Source organism: Rhinopithecus roxellana, chromosome 1, assembly GCF_007565055.1.
Source record: "Rhinopithecus roxellana isolate Shanxi Qingling chromosome 1, ASM756505v1, whole genome shotgun sequence".
Lineage (NCBI taxonomy): Eukaryota > Metazoa > Chordata > Mammalia > Primates > Cercopithecidae > Rhinopithecus > Rhinopithecus roxellana.
Window position 1 is genome coordinate 206331733 of NC_044549.1, and position 14954 is coordinate 206346686.

The following is a 14954-nucleotide window of genomic DNA, read 5'->3' on the forward strand; positions in this document are numbered from 1 at the left end:
TATCTCACTTCGTGGAAAACACAGGGATGCTTGGGAGACTTAAATAAGACGACACATCTGAACACCTGGCACGGTGCTTGGCACAGGGTAGCAAGGTGCTCAAAGGATTGAAACTGGTGTTCTAGTTAGACTGGGACTTCCCTGCTTCCTGGAGTCATGTCTTACACTTCTTTGTCGAGATTCCCTCTCCACTCTCTCCATCCCTCACCCTGCCCTCTCCTCACCCTCCTCAACTCCTTCACTTCTGCCTCCATTTCCATCACTAAAATCAGTATTTGCTCATTTATTGCTTATTGTGCTTAACCAATATTTGGGATCTTTTTGATTCTGTCCCAGGAGATATTTGGCTATCGGACTCAAGGCTGCCGGAAAAGTCTCTGCCTTGCCGGATCCATCTTCTCATTTGGAATCCTCCCCTTGGTGTTTTACTGGAGACCAGCGTGGCATGTATGGGCACATTGTGTCCCATGTTCCTTGCAAGAAGCAGACACTGTGTTGCTGAGGACAACAGTAAGTGTGTACCTGGTTATGTAGCTGGTATCCCCCTTTTGTTTCTGAACAATGTGTTTTGAGATGACTGGAGAGAGATGTGCACAAGACAGGAAGCAGGTGGAGGCTCCAGTCTTAGGTTTCTTATGTTTCAAGACAGCCTTGCATCTAGCAGGAATTCAACAATTTGTGTATGGTCAATAGCAAAGACATGGAACAAACCTAAATGCCCATCAATGATAGACTGGATGAATAAAATGTGGTATATGTACACCATGGAATACTCTGCAGCCATAATGAAGAACAAAATCATGTCCTTTTCAGGACATGGATGGAGCTGAAACCATTATCCTTAGCAAACTAACATAGAGAAATACCGTCTCTACTAAAAGTACAAAATTGCCAGGCGTGTTAGCACATGCCTGTAATCCCAGCCACTCAGGAGGCTGAGGCAGGAGAATCTCTTGAACCCGGGAGGTGGAGGTTACAGTGAGCTGAGATTGTGCCATTGCACTCCAGCCTGGCCAACATGAGCGAAAGTCTGTCTCAAAAAAAGAAAAGAAAAGAAAAGAAAAGAAGTACTTGTTCTGTGTTCTAGCTTAGCTGATATGTGAGCCGTGATACAGGTGATGGTTGAGGCATCTTCCCACAAGTTCAGGTTCAACTATAATTTTACTAGAGATTCTTGGAGAATAAGCTTTAAGACTTTAAGGAAGCAAGAGATTATTGTGGAATAAGAGCAAGTAGTATTGGTGATGTTGAGCTGGAGCTGTGCTTCGCTGATGCCTCGTGTCATCCTTCCTGAAGACTCATAGGATGTGCACAAAAGAAGAGTGCCTGGCACCCCACATAAGACTTCTTCATTTGATGGGGGAGGAAACGGGGCTAGAGAGGTAACACGATTTCCCCTAGCCCACGTGTGAGTGAGGGGCCTCACTAGGACTAAGTCCCAAGAGTCCTGGCTCCTAGTCAAGGGCTTTTCCACTGAACTGTATTTAGACCAGGGTTCCCACACTTCAGTTGGCATCCGAATCATCTAGAGAAACTATCAGAGCAGCTTGCTGGGTCCTAGTCCCAGAGACTCTAGTTCATTAGATTTGGATTGAGACCCAAGAATTTGCATTTTGACAGATTCTCAAGTGATGCTAATGATTCTGGTAAGGGGCCATATTTAGAAAAAAACTGCTGTAACTAGTTTTCACTTCCATTTGGGAGCTCACTTGTTCACTTGGTCCTTGGGAGAGAAATAGAGACCTAGACATTTGATTGATGGCTCAGATGGTGTATATTTATCATCTGAAAGAGAAGAATCCAGATTTAGTGAAGTGTTATGAGTGGCCCTCCCATACATAGCCTGAGTGCCTTTCTGGGGCAGGGGTAAGATTTGCTTTCCGGGGCTCAGAGCAGGAGCATGAGTATTTATGGAAGACTCCATGTGGGCCCTTTTATAAATCAAACCCTCCAAGGGAACTTAAGAATCTATCAGATTATTATTTTCTGGCATGAACATAGTTTAACTGTACGCTACAAGTACATCTGTGTGCCCTCACCTCGTTCTCAGAGGGTAATGCTTTTGCTGCAGTAGAAACAGAACCACGTTCTGCCTTTCAGGGTCCATCAGCAAACTCTTCAGATCTGAGATGGTCTGCTCAGCTGAGCTGTGCTCTCTGAGTTGCTGGCAGAGTTATGGCACAGACAAGAATAAGAGGAAATGGGCAAGGAAATGGAAAAGGAAGGGAGGGAAATAGATAAGAGGAAAATGAAGAGGAAGGAAAGAGAAAAAAATTCACTAAGAGTGAATAAAAAAAGAGTGTCACTACATGAGGAGATGATGTGTTTTGGGATTTGGAGTCAAACGTTTTGATTTCTTGTCCTAGTACTTTAGGTTTGTTACGTAACTTTTCAGGACCTCAATTTCACCACTGTAAAATGGGGCTAGTGTGAGAATGAAGGGCTGTTGCCTATGTAAAAGGCATTTGCAAACTAAAATGCATGATCAGAGACCGTTTTGATTGTGTGTCTGTGTGTCATTGCTCAAGCCATTCCAAAAGTGTTGTATACAGAAGAGCTTGCTATGCACAAGGGGCACCCGTGTCTAACGGTCTTGCTTATCTGGATAATGTGCCTTTTCCTCATTAGCCAGGAGCCTGGCATTCCCTTCTGGGACAACGGACATGAGGGAAGGTTTTCTGTGACTGGGAATCTCCAGCTCTCATCCATACTCAGCCAGATGATCTCTCCTAGTTGCATGTAGCCAGCTTTGCAAGTGGACATATACTGGAAAGACTCAAAAAAGCTTTGGTGCCCCTGGGAGCTGCATTCCATCATCCTGCCTCTTTCTTTGCATCTTTGACAGTCTATCAAGCCCCTGTCGAATTTCACTGCCCCTCCACAGCTAATCAGAGCAGTCTAAGCCAGCTTCAGTCTTGCCTTTTTCATCTTGATTTCAACTTTAATTTTTAATTACCTGCTCTTGTGTGTCATTTTAAATGGATCTGCTATGCCAGAGACTCTCCAAATAAATGAGGTTCTAAATTAGTCTTTATGTAATTAGACAAGAACTCAATTATTTCAAACATTCTTACTATCTGAGACTTAGATAAAAATAAGCTTTGGGCACCAATAGTTTAAAAGTTTGCTGCTAAGTTATTTGCATTAAAATGACACTTTAAAAAGATTTTATTTGAATTATATTACAATAGCTGGACTGTAACGATTTTCCATTAAGGAGGACTGGATGACTCCTACCTGAAAATGTGTTGCGTATCTGTTCTTCATGTTATTAAAAAATCAGTACTTGCTATTTATCATCAATCTCACGCTGGTAAGATTACAGATCATTATCACAGATACTGATTAGGTAGTCATTTCTTGACATTAAAAAAAAAAGAAAAAAAGACTGTGACTGAAAGTCTTCAGTACACAGTTTATTTTCAGTTCTTCTTTTATTAAGGACTCCGAGAGATTTTTTCTGAAAGATAAGAGTAATTAGGTTTTTATTTTATAATTTAAAAAGTGGCATTCTGTTCATTATTCATCTACTTCTGAATTTTAACCTATATCAGTAGCAATGCCACATTTCTATGCAAATGACATGATTTCTATTCGTTGTTTTGGATTCAGATGCTCCTGATGATTTTCATAGCTTCCATCTTTATTGTCATTACAAACACATTTTTCCCTTCATTGTCATTGTCGGTTACAGTTTGTCAAAGACCCGTGATGTGCAGAGGAGAACTTTGTGATGATTAGCAATTGGCCTGACTCAAGGCACTTCCGTTTGATGTTTTCATGGGGAGCATTTTCGCTTCCGTTTCAATTAAAGATGTCAGGGCTAGGAGCGTTAGTTCAAAAACTTAGAAACTCTGCAAATTAGTCACGCAAATGTCATCTTAAAGTTGGCCAGCATACCAGTATTCTTGTCAGGCAGCAGCATCCGTGTTCACGGAGTCCCTTACCTCCTCTCCTCCCAGCTCCTCCTCTACAACTTGGTCTCTCAGCCCATGCTTCCCACACCAGGACCACTTTCTACTGGAACAAGACACAGTTTTGTGCCAGCTTATAAAATGTCTTCTGATAATTCCTTCTCCCCTCCATTCATGCATGCATTGATTCACTTATGTTTTCAATGAGTTAGTATTTACTACATACCAACCATGTATCAGACAGTGGCACAGGCACTGGGAACGTAACAGTGAACAAAACAAATGGAAATCCTCGTCCTTACAGAGTGATTTGCTAGTGAGGAGTCAACACACTCACATGCTTTCTTTTTCTCAAGTAAATGTAAAAAGTAGGTGTTGTTTCTACTTACTAAAATCTCCTCATTCCTCAGCTATATCACCTTCTCTGTTAAGTCTTTGTTGATTCATTCTTTGCCCCAGTTCAGAAGGGAAGGACTGAATCACCTGTCCTGCATTAGCTCTGGGTTTTCATTTGTGACCGCTGTAGTGCTTTTTACCTTATATTAAAATACTACTCACCTTACAGTTTATGAAGCAGTATGTCATTGATTATTTAATTCTCATCACAACCCTGGAAAATGGGCATTATCATCTCCATTTTACAGATGAGGATACAGACAGACCAAATGACTTTACAACCCAGTAAATATCAAAGCCAGGCTTTCCTTCCTTCTCTCTCTCTTTCTTTCCTACATTTGAGGAGCACACATTGCATGCCAGCCAACAGTGCTGGCTCATGGGCAAGTGTGTGAGTGCGTGTGATTAATAAAACCAGGGTTCTTGACCTCATGGAGTTAGTCAGATCACTATACAAATAAATGTAAAAATCCACCTCTTAAAAGTACTCCTTAGGAAAGGTTCATGGTTATGGTAGGATTATATAATAGAGATTTGTCTAAGTCAAAACAGTCAGGGAAGGCTTTCTGAGCACCAAAGGATAAGAGTTAAAAGGTGACAGTGGCTGCTGGGGGCAGGCACATGGAGAGTGACACAGGTAGAGGGAATATGGGGGCAAAGAACTGAAACCTGAGTCTTTCTCTAAGTCCTGAGTCTTTTTTTTTTTTCTCACTATGCTGCTTTCCTTTTTATAGCTTTTGATCCTTTAAAATTATAAGCTTTCTATTCCTGGAACTTCTCAGCCTTTTTTTTTTTTCCCCTGGACAGTCTAGATTATAAGCTTTTTGAAGACAGTGATTGTGGTTTACATTTCATTCCCCATGGCACCTAGCACATGGCCACAGCAGGGCTTAATTAATTTATAAGTTGAATTAAGTTGAATCTATAATAAATAGTCTCACTGTTCCTTCCAGAATTTTATCTCAAGGGTACTAAAGTGGAATGTCACAGTTGAGGAAAATAATATAGCATTATGTTTCTTTCAGGTACACATTCCCACTTCCAAATCCTGCTCTCCTACCCACTCCCCTACCCGGCCCCATTTCAATCTGGTTTTTCATTAGACATCTTGCCAGAAATCTCTGAGATTCTGTGAGCTGAATTCTGAGAAATGACTCAATGTTAAGATAAATCGTTTTGAGGCTATTATCCTTTATAATACAGGGCCATTTATATTATGATTTAACAATTTGCTAAGTCTTTACATATAGTTGCCTCATTTGGTCCTTGCCAGTAGAGATTATTTTTCTCCCATTTTACAGATGGAGGCATAGAGAAATTAAACAAAATACTCAGGGTCCCATAGCTGTAAGATGAGAGTTGAGCTAGAGTTGGAACTAGAGATCTAATTACTCTCTGTCCAGTGACCAGATTCTACAGAGACAGCTTTGTGAAGTGGTTTAAGAATAAACTCTAGATTCTGAGTACCTGGATTTGATTCCCAGCACTGCTCTTGACCTTGGGCAGTGTATTTGCCTGCTAGGCTTCTATAGCAGAATACCACACATTGGGTTTTGCTGAAACAAGAGAAATTTATTGTTTCATAGTTCTGGGAGCCAGAAGTCCAAGATCTAGGGCCAGCAGAGTTGGTTTCTGGTGAGGCCTCTCTTCCTGGCTTGAAGAAGGCTGTCTTCTCACTGTGTCTTCATGGGGTCTCTTCTCTGTGCTCTTGCACTCCTGGTGTCTCTTCATCTCATATGGACATTACACATGAGTGTAACTGCCCCCATGATTAAATTACCTCCCACTGGGTCCCTCTCATGACATGTGGGGATTATGGGAAATATAATTCAAGATGAGATTTGGATGGGGACACAGCCAAACCATATCACGAGATAACTTGCTTCATTCAATTCTAAAAGTTTATCTGGCATTTCCAGGGTCAGAAAGTACAAAGCCATAGGAAATAAAAAATGTCCAGGTTTCTTCCTCTGTTTTTCAGTCCAGGTCAAACACTGGTCCTTTTTATACATTCGACTTTTGAAATGCACTCTTGAGTTCTTGTAAAACCTATTTTTTTAGAGTTCAAGGACTGATCTGGTTAATATTTTTGATAAAGAGGAGGTAAAGCCTTCTTAATGAGACCTGAGGTATAAAAAGTCCAGTTTTGCTAGGCAAGCACTTTGGATTGTTTGCATTATAAGCCAATTATTTAAAATGGTAGCTCCTCTGGTACATTTAGGTATTTTACAAATCATTACCTGCTTTGAAGAGAGCTGGGAAACAGACTAAAGTAGAAGAAGCCATTTCCAGGTAAAGATGCTGCTTTTCCACAAAGGAAAAATTGAGAGACTTTTAGAGTTTCCTCAAAGGGAGAATAAGTTCCTACTTACAGAAAGATCTCAGAAACAACATGCTATGAAAAATGAGGCACAGAACCATACCATCTATTGCCTCCCTGCTATGGGCCAAACCTTGGATCAGACACATTATGTATTATTTCATTTGATCCTTCAAACATCCATGAAATTTGGTATTATCTCCATTTTCTAAATAAAGAAAATCAGCTTCATACAGTTGTAAGACAGTATAGAGCTGGGATTTGAGTTCAGGCGTCAAGCCTGTGCTCTTTCCATATTTGACAACCCCAGAATGAAAAAAGAGAAGTCAGTGATTTTGCTTGAAGTGACCACTTCGCATTGGTGTACTTTCCTTCCATGTCTTTGCTTTTTTCCCTTAAAAAGCTGGGTGATTTGACAGAGTCCTCAACAAGGTAATATACAAGAGAGAAGTCAGTGTCACTCCCCTACTCTAAGCACAAGGGTCATCTAGCTGCCCTATCTTTTATTTTTTCTATATAATTCTACTTTGTATCATACAGAATTATAAGTTATTGGGGTTAGGAGTAAATGGGGATGACAGGAAATGAACTTAAAGGCAAATATATCCAAGTACCTTTGATTTGGTAATATTATGAACTATAAGAAGATGTAGGTATATAGATGAATGTCAGTTTTTAATACACACCTAGACTAAGGCATACGGTTGGTGCACTGGATTAATATGGCCTTTGAGAACTTGAACACTTTGCTTTTCCCCTTTTAGGCACTACAGTCTGGAGGTCTGTCTGTTGTCACACAGGGCCAGAGGGTGACAGCTTGATTTCAGGAATTAGATTCTATGCTGTCAGGACAGCACATTGTGAGAAACTAGATACTATTTGTCACTTGGTACAGAATTCAAGGTGATTTTTACATGCAAGCCATAGACACCATGGGACCACTTGTTGAAATAAAGAGAAGGGGCCAAGATTTGGAATGGAAAGATCTGGACTCAGGTCTCAGTTTTATTCCTACTACCAATTTCAGACTGGCTTGAGCAATTCTTAGCCTTGCTGATGATCAGTTTTCTCATCTGCAATATGGAGATAATTATCATACCAACATTAGAGAATTGTAAGCCTAAAATAACATAACAAAATTTCTACAAACTGCTATGTAATCATATGAAAATTAGTTGTTAATATTATTTTAATTCACCAGAGATGATTAATAGTTGCTGTCTTCCTAATTGTCCTCACTTAGTGGCCAGAGGTCTCTGATCTTGATGGCTCTTTTATAATTTGTGTTCCTGTTTACCTACAAATTATACATTTTCTTACCAAATTTGTCATTGAAACTATGTTCTTTAGAAGTCCCAGTTCAGGCTCTACATAAAAATGGCAGTCCAATCAAATTATATTTTGTAGCAAAAATGTGGAATAAAGTGGAAGGTTGGAGGGGACTCGAGGAGGCAAGCAAGAGTGGGGATGTGACTGTTAAGTCCCTGCTCTAATACTTACCAAGTACGTCTTTCTTCCCATGCCAACTAAATGGGAGAATAATTAACTGCAACAATTCCATAGGGGTTTTGACATTAAATGAAATAATACATATGTGGCATTATGTGCTTAGAACACAGTAAGTGTGAAATAAATATTAACTATTATTAGAAATGGGAAGTTCTTATTTAAAAACTGCTTTGATGAAATCAAAAGCAAAGCTATATAATGCTGAACTATATCAAGGTTTGTTCAAGAGAGTTGGTTGCCTACTCTACCATACCTAGACCATGTCTATCAGATCACTGGCTTAGTCATTGAAAATTTAACTCCATTCCACCATTCTTAGGCTCATCATTCTTAACTCCATACAATTTGATTTGAATTGACTTAGTCACCTTTTTTTTTAAATCCATAGGATAACAGCCAATTTCACTGGCTTTTTAAAATTGATTAATTAATTAACATTCCAATTTCTATTAAGGTTTTGTTGGCTTCCTTCCCTTCTTCATCTCTCTCTCTCTCTCTCACACACACACACACACACACACACACACACACACACACATGCATGCACACAGAATCTGTGCAAAGCCTGGCTGAAGTACAGACATGTGTCATACACAATTCTCACCCACAGTCCAAGAGAAGTGGTAAGGTGGATAGGCAAAGGGTAAAATGTGTTGGTAATCTCGAGAACACTGATGACTTAGAGTAGAGATCACCCAGAGAAATTAGGGAGGTTTTCAGGACGTGAACTCTGACCTGGACCCTGAAGGATGGTAGACTCCAGCCATGTAAAGACTTAAGGAGAAGAGAGAAGAATATTTACTACAGGCAAGGAGGCAGCAGGAGCAAAGTCATACAGATGGTCTCCTCTTAGGAGGACCAATATAAGAGATTAGCTACAATGACTGTATCTTCCCCTCCCTGCCTTTTGCAGAGTCAGCCAGGGCACTCTTCATAGCAAAAGTGGGTGTGGTGGTGGAGACAATTCCCAGCTCTGACCTACATTTCCCAAGCATCACATTGTTCCCACATTTGACTTTTTCTTTTATACTTCTTAAATCCTGAGGTTTATCAGTCATCTGAGTGGGTTTTATGTCTAGTATTTACCCGTTCAGATAATAACCACTGTCAAATCAGTCTCTAAGGGACCATTGTGGTATCTGTTTCTCAATCCTGTGCTTCTCCCTCTCATTTTACTCTGTGATGAAGTAATCAGTGAACTGCAAAGGGAAGCAATTTTAATTAGGGTCATGCAATAAGGTGCCTTCTTTAACCCCACCTGTGCTAACATCTTGACAATTACCTTGGGCAGGTTCAGCACATAGATTCAGTCTTTTTCATCCATTCTTCAGACTCTTACTGAGTAGGTCTCAGTGCTTCACATGAATGGGGATAAGGAACAATAAAACATGGTCCCTACATTCCAGGTAGTCTAGAAGAACTAAGAGAATACAGGCAAAAAGTGATTAAGACCACAAGAGAGGGACACTTAACACTTTTTTGGAGTTAATGAAGTGACAGATTTTGGTTTTTTTTCCCCCTGGTGGAAGGGTGTTAATGAGGCTGTTCTGTAGGAGGTGGAATTTGAGTTAAGCCTCAAAAGATGGGGATGGTCATCAGGCCATGGGCTGAAAGGTGATGCAGTGAACTAGTTCTTACCTGCGAATGAGCCTCCTGACCCTCAAGCTTTGTGATGCGTCAGTGCCTCATCTTCATATCCAGATTCCTCAATCAATGATGGCAGGTCTTTTTCCCTCAAGGTTCTATATCCATCATCTTTCAGAGGCAAACCATTCTGTCTAGAACGTTCACGAACTCCAAACACTTACAGAATTATATTAAAATGGTGTTTTTCAGGTTGAATTTTAGCCTGCTGACCTCTCTTAACTTCATGGGGGTTTTGATGTCTATCTCCTCAGGATGAATTCCAAATTTACTCTTGGAAAAAGGTGATATGGATCTACCTGTCAGCATTAAACAGCGCATTTGGTCTCACTCCTGACCACCCTCTCATTACAGATGAGGAGTATATCATAAGTAGAGCCATAAGAAAGCCAGACCTAAAGGTAAGTAAACGTGTGGCTACTGCTGATGTCAGAGAGATTTAATCTTGTTTCCCCTCAAGTGTAAAGTTAAATGCAGCTCCTCCGTGGTGCCAATCCTCATTTGATAGTGTATATTTAAAACGTGAACTTTGGAGCCAGACAGTTCAAATCTCAGCTTCATCCTTCTAAATAGTGCAACCATTGATCTTAACTCTGCTGAGCCTGTTTTCTCATCTACAAAATGATGATAATAATGTCTATTTCTAATATTGATTGATCAAATTCAATAAATTTAGAAATACGAAGATTAAAGTAGTTCCAGGTATATAGCAGATGCTCAATACATACTTGTTCTATTTCCTTTTCCTTTCTTAGAGGTAGGATCTCACTGTGTTGCAGTGGCTATTCACAGGCACATGATTATAATACACTGCAGCCTCAAACTCCTGGGCTCAAGTGATCCTCCTGCCTCAGCCTCCCTAGTAGCTGGGATTACAGGCATGTACTGCCCAGCCCAGTTCTTACATATTAGCTCTTAATAGTATTGTGTCCTATATTACAATCTATGTAACAGGGTTAATCTTATTTTAAAGGTAATCACCCAGGGATATCCCAGGAGGTTTGCTTATGCCTGCAAATATGACCTTATTTGAATTCTTGTCATTCAAATGTATTTGGGTTGCTCCCTCTTCACCCTATTAAATTAGTTCGGCTTGGATTATGACCAGTTAACATTCATATTAAAAACATTTTGTAAGACAGAATGTTTTCTCTTACATTTATGTATGGGTAGTCAGCTGTTTAAATTAGTTTTATGAGCTCAAGGTCAGTTATTTAAAATAATAAAAGTAAATTATGAGCAATTTTCCTGTTGTCAGTTATTATCACCCAGTTGTCTTTGTTTTTGAAATGGAGTTTCATTCTTGTTGCCCAGGCTGGAGTGCAATGGCACTGTCGTAGCTCACTGCAACCTCTACCTCCCGAGTTCAAGCAATTCTCCTGCCTCAGCCTCCCAAGCAGCTGGGATTACAGACACCTGCCACCATACCCAGCTAATTTTTGTGTTTTTAGTAGAGACAGAGTTTCACCGTGTTGACCAGGCTGGTCTTGAACTCCTGACCTCAGGTGATCAACCAACCTCAGCCTCCCAAAGTGCTGGGATTACAGGGGTGAGCTACTGTGCTCCACTTGCCCAGTTGTCTTAGCTGCCCAAATAAACAAAAACAAAGGAGGTCAAGTACCTCCAAATAATAGTTGCCCTAATCTGTTAGATGTCCATTCACCTGGAGAAATAAGCTTCCCAGATAGCCTATGTTCTCATAGTTTCATTGCTCTGAAATTCTGGCATCTTTAGTAGCATCAAATAAATAAGTGAACAGATAAATGAAGAAATGGCCAAGTCAACACACAGAATTGCAGGAGGGGCAGGGGTCTTGAAATGAAAGTTGTGATAGGTGTACCGCCTTCATTTACCAGCTATGGCATAGGCAGTTTGGTTAGTTACTGCCTCTCTGGTCTTGAGTTTCTTATTTATAAAATAAAAGTAATACCCCTTCTTTGCCTTTCTCAGGGCTGTTATGAACATACAATGAGACGACGGGTATTAAGGTCATTTGTGAACTTCAATGAACTATGCTAGTAACAAAACTTTCATTAAAGTCAGAGGAGCTGTCATGGGCTCAGCCTTGATGACAATAACAGCATTACCAAGAGGGTAACATTTAGGGGCATTTAAAGGAGGGGTCCCCAACCCCCAGGCCACCGATCGGTGCCCTGTCCGTGGACTGTTAGGAACCAGGCCGCACAGCAGGAGGTGAGCTGCCGGCAAGCTGGCGAGCATTACCGCCTGAGTTCTGCCTCCCGTCAGGTCAGCAGCAGCATGAGATTCTCACAGGAGTGAAATCCTTAATATTGTGAACTGCTCATGTGAGGGATTTAGGTTACAGTGCTCCTCATGAGAATCTAATGATTGCCTGATGATCTGAAACCATCACCTCATCCCCAACATTCGTGAAAAAGTTGTCTTCCACAAAACCGGTCCCTGGTGCCAAAAAGGTTGGAGATCACTGGTTTAAAGGAAGTCTGAAGATGATGGCAAAGAACTATGTCAGGTCTGGAAACACAGGCTAAGAGGAGAAGCTAAGGACCATCTTGCAGGGTTGCAGGCAAAGCTAACACCCAGTGCTTAACCTGTTAAACAAGTTGCTCTTATAACATGTTCTAACAAGAAATTATAAGCAGAAAGCCCGGGGAGAGGAAATCTTCCTGATTCCTGAGCAGAAAGATGAAATTCACCCCGCAGCAGATATTTGATTTCCTAATTGCTGTTTCCTGGTCTGAATTTCCAGGAAATGGGCAAATAAACCTCATCTCTTGCAAATATTGTGCTAACATCCTCTTACCAGCTTCCAGAGACTCTGAGAGTGATAGGGGAAGCAGATAAACTCCAGGCAGAGATGTTTTCTCCTGGGGGAATCTCAAATGTGCTCAAAAGGTCTAGGATGGAGCCATTCTTCTCATTCTGTGAGGAATGGCTTCAGAAATTGTCAGAACATAATGGAATTTTCTATTCTCTGGCCTGAGGTAAAACTTACCAGTAGCCTCTTTATTTCTCGTTATTGCTGCCTTCATCCCCAGATGTTTCATGTCTATTATGTTTTATACATTTTTCAACCTCAGTGTGTGGTTTCTGCCTCTTGATAAGAGGTTCTCAAACTGATCAGGAGCCTCACATTGGAACCACGATTTGTCCTTCAAAATTTTTCTAACACAGATTTTTGCATTTATATAATTAATAAGTAGGCAGCCATTACTTTATACAGCTTTAATCCTGAAGTCAATGAATTTTCAGATTTTCCTTTGGGACTAGCTTGAATATGATATCCTTTGAGAGACTGAACTTTGGAGCCAGATGGGCTAGAGTTCGAATTCTTGGCAAGTTACTTAAAGAAAATGCACTTCAGGTGCAAAGTGAAGAGGAAAATAATATCTGCCCTACCACGGGATGATGGAAAAGACTAAACATAACATGTGAAAAGTCCTAACATGCCCCCAAAATAGTAGCTGTGATTGCAATCCTGCTGTATTTGCAACATTGCAAAGAATACTAAAGAGAAAAGCAAACTGTGAGGCAAGACGCTTGAGATTCCAACATGTGTCATGATGGCTAACACGCCCTAGAGCCTGGCATTTACAAATATTTCCTTTGCAGATTGTGAAATCTGCAAATTAGAGACAGATTGTGTGTCATTCCTACTGGCAATTCACTCTAAATTGGAAATAAGGTATACTTTTTAAATGCAGTATGTTGCAACCAACCTTGCTGAAATAAATCCATTATGTAAAATTAAAAAAAAATACAGCATTTTACATGCTATTTGGTAAGTTTCAATGCCTGTGTGTGTGTGTGTGTGCGCGCACACACGTGCACATGTGTACATGTACATACACCTATGGCATAGAGTTAACATTCATTTTTGGTAACCTAGACCTTGGAGCTAAGGGATTTAAACTGCATTTCTGGTTGATGTGGTTTTGCAAAGCTTTCACTCATTTATTTAATAAAAAAGGTATTGAGCACTTATTTTGTGCCAGCTATATGGTCTTTCCAGTTTTAAAATGTATCTAACGGTTATAATGACAATAATATTCTTGAGCATAGAATATCTAGAGAGAAGCTGAGGTAGAACATAGACATAATCTGTCCAATTGCCTAAATGTATTCATGGGGAAACTGAAGCGAAGAAAAATTTAGTTGAAGTTCTCAAATAGCGATTTAGCAGAGTAGCTACAAAAGGAAGCTCTAGACGCTGTTCCTCAACTTTGGCTGCACATTAAAATTACCTGAGGAAAATTAAACATATTTATGCCCAGAATACACTGCAAACAAAACAGAATCCTTGAGGGTGGGGCCCAGACGGCAGTCTTTTTCTTTCTTCCTTTCTTTTTTTTTTTTTTTTTTGAGACGGAGTCTCGCTCTGTCGCCCAGGCTGGAGTGCAGTGGCCGGATCTCAGTTCACTGCAAGCTCCGCCTCCCGGGTTCACGCCATTCTCCTGCCTCAGCCTCCCGAGTAGCTGGGACTACAGGCGCCGCCACCTCGCCCGGCTAGTTTTTTTGTATTTTTTAGGAGAGACGGGGTTTCACCGTGTTAGCCAGGATGGTCTCGGCCTCCTGACCTCGTGATCCGCCCGTCTCGGCCTCCCAAAGTGCTGAGATTACAGACTTGAGCCACCGCGTCCAGCCCGACAGCAGCCTTTTTCAAAGCTCCCCAGATGATTCCAGTGAGCAACCTGAGAGTATAATAACCATTACTCTATGACAATACGTCAGTCTCACTGTTTCTCTTTGTGTTTAGTTAGGTCACCAGTTCATGGAAATTCACATTCACATATGAACTTGCTTAAAGAATCAGAAGCAAGAACACACAATTGTCATAAGCACCAACCCTTCCCTTTTCTCCCACTGCCAACAGTCTCAGACCCTCACTTCCTTATTTTTTTTTGTAATAACCTCCTCTTTGTTCTTTAGTATTTGCTGCCAGCCTAATCTTTTTCAGTATCTTTTATTTTCTTTCATTCATTCTTTTTTTTTTTTTTACTGGTTTAATGTGGCTACCAGGATTTTTAAAATTTTGTTTTTAATTGACACAGAATAATTGTACATATTTATGGGGTATAGTGTGATGTTTTGATACATGTAAACATTATGTGTAAATCAAATTAGGATATTTGCATATCTGTCACCTCATAGGTTTATCACTTCTTTGTGGTGATAATATTCAAAATCCTGTC

The 14954-nt window shown here is 40.5% G+C and overlaps 1 protein-coding gene across 4 annotated transcripts in view; it reads left to right on the plus strand.

The window, feature by feature from the left end:
* The window catches only part of ATP13A4 (ATPase 13A4), a 156579-nt gene that overhangs the window by 41789 nt on the left and 99836 nt on the right, over positions 1 to 14954 (plus strand). For all 4 annotated transcript variants that reach the window (XM_030937236.1, XM_010373005.2, XM_030937243.1 and 1 more), the window contains exons 2-3: positions 337 to 510; positions 10038 to 10184. In XM_030937236.1, the coding sequence (XP_030793096.1) occupies positions 337 to 510; positions 10038 to 10184 (321 nt within the window). The remainder of the gene's footprint in view (positions 1 to 336; positions 511 to 10037; positions 10185 to 14954) is intronic.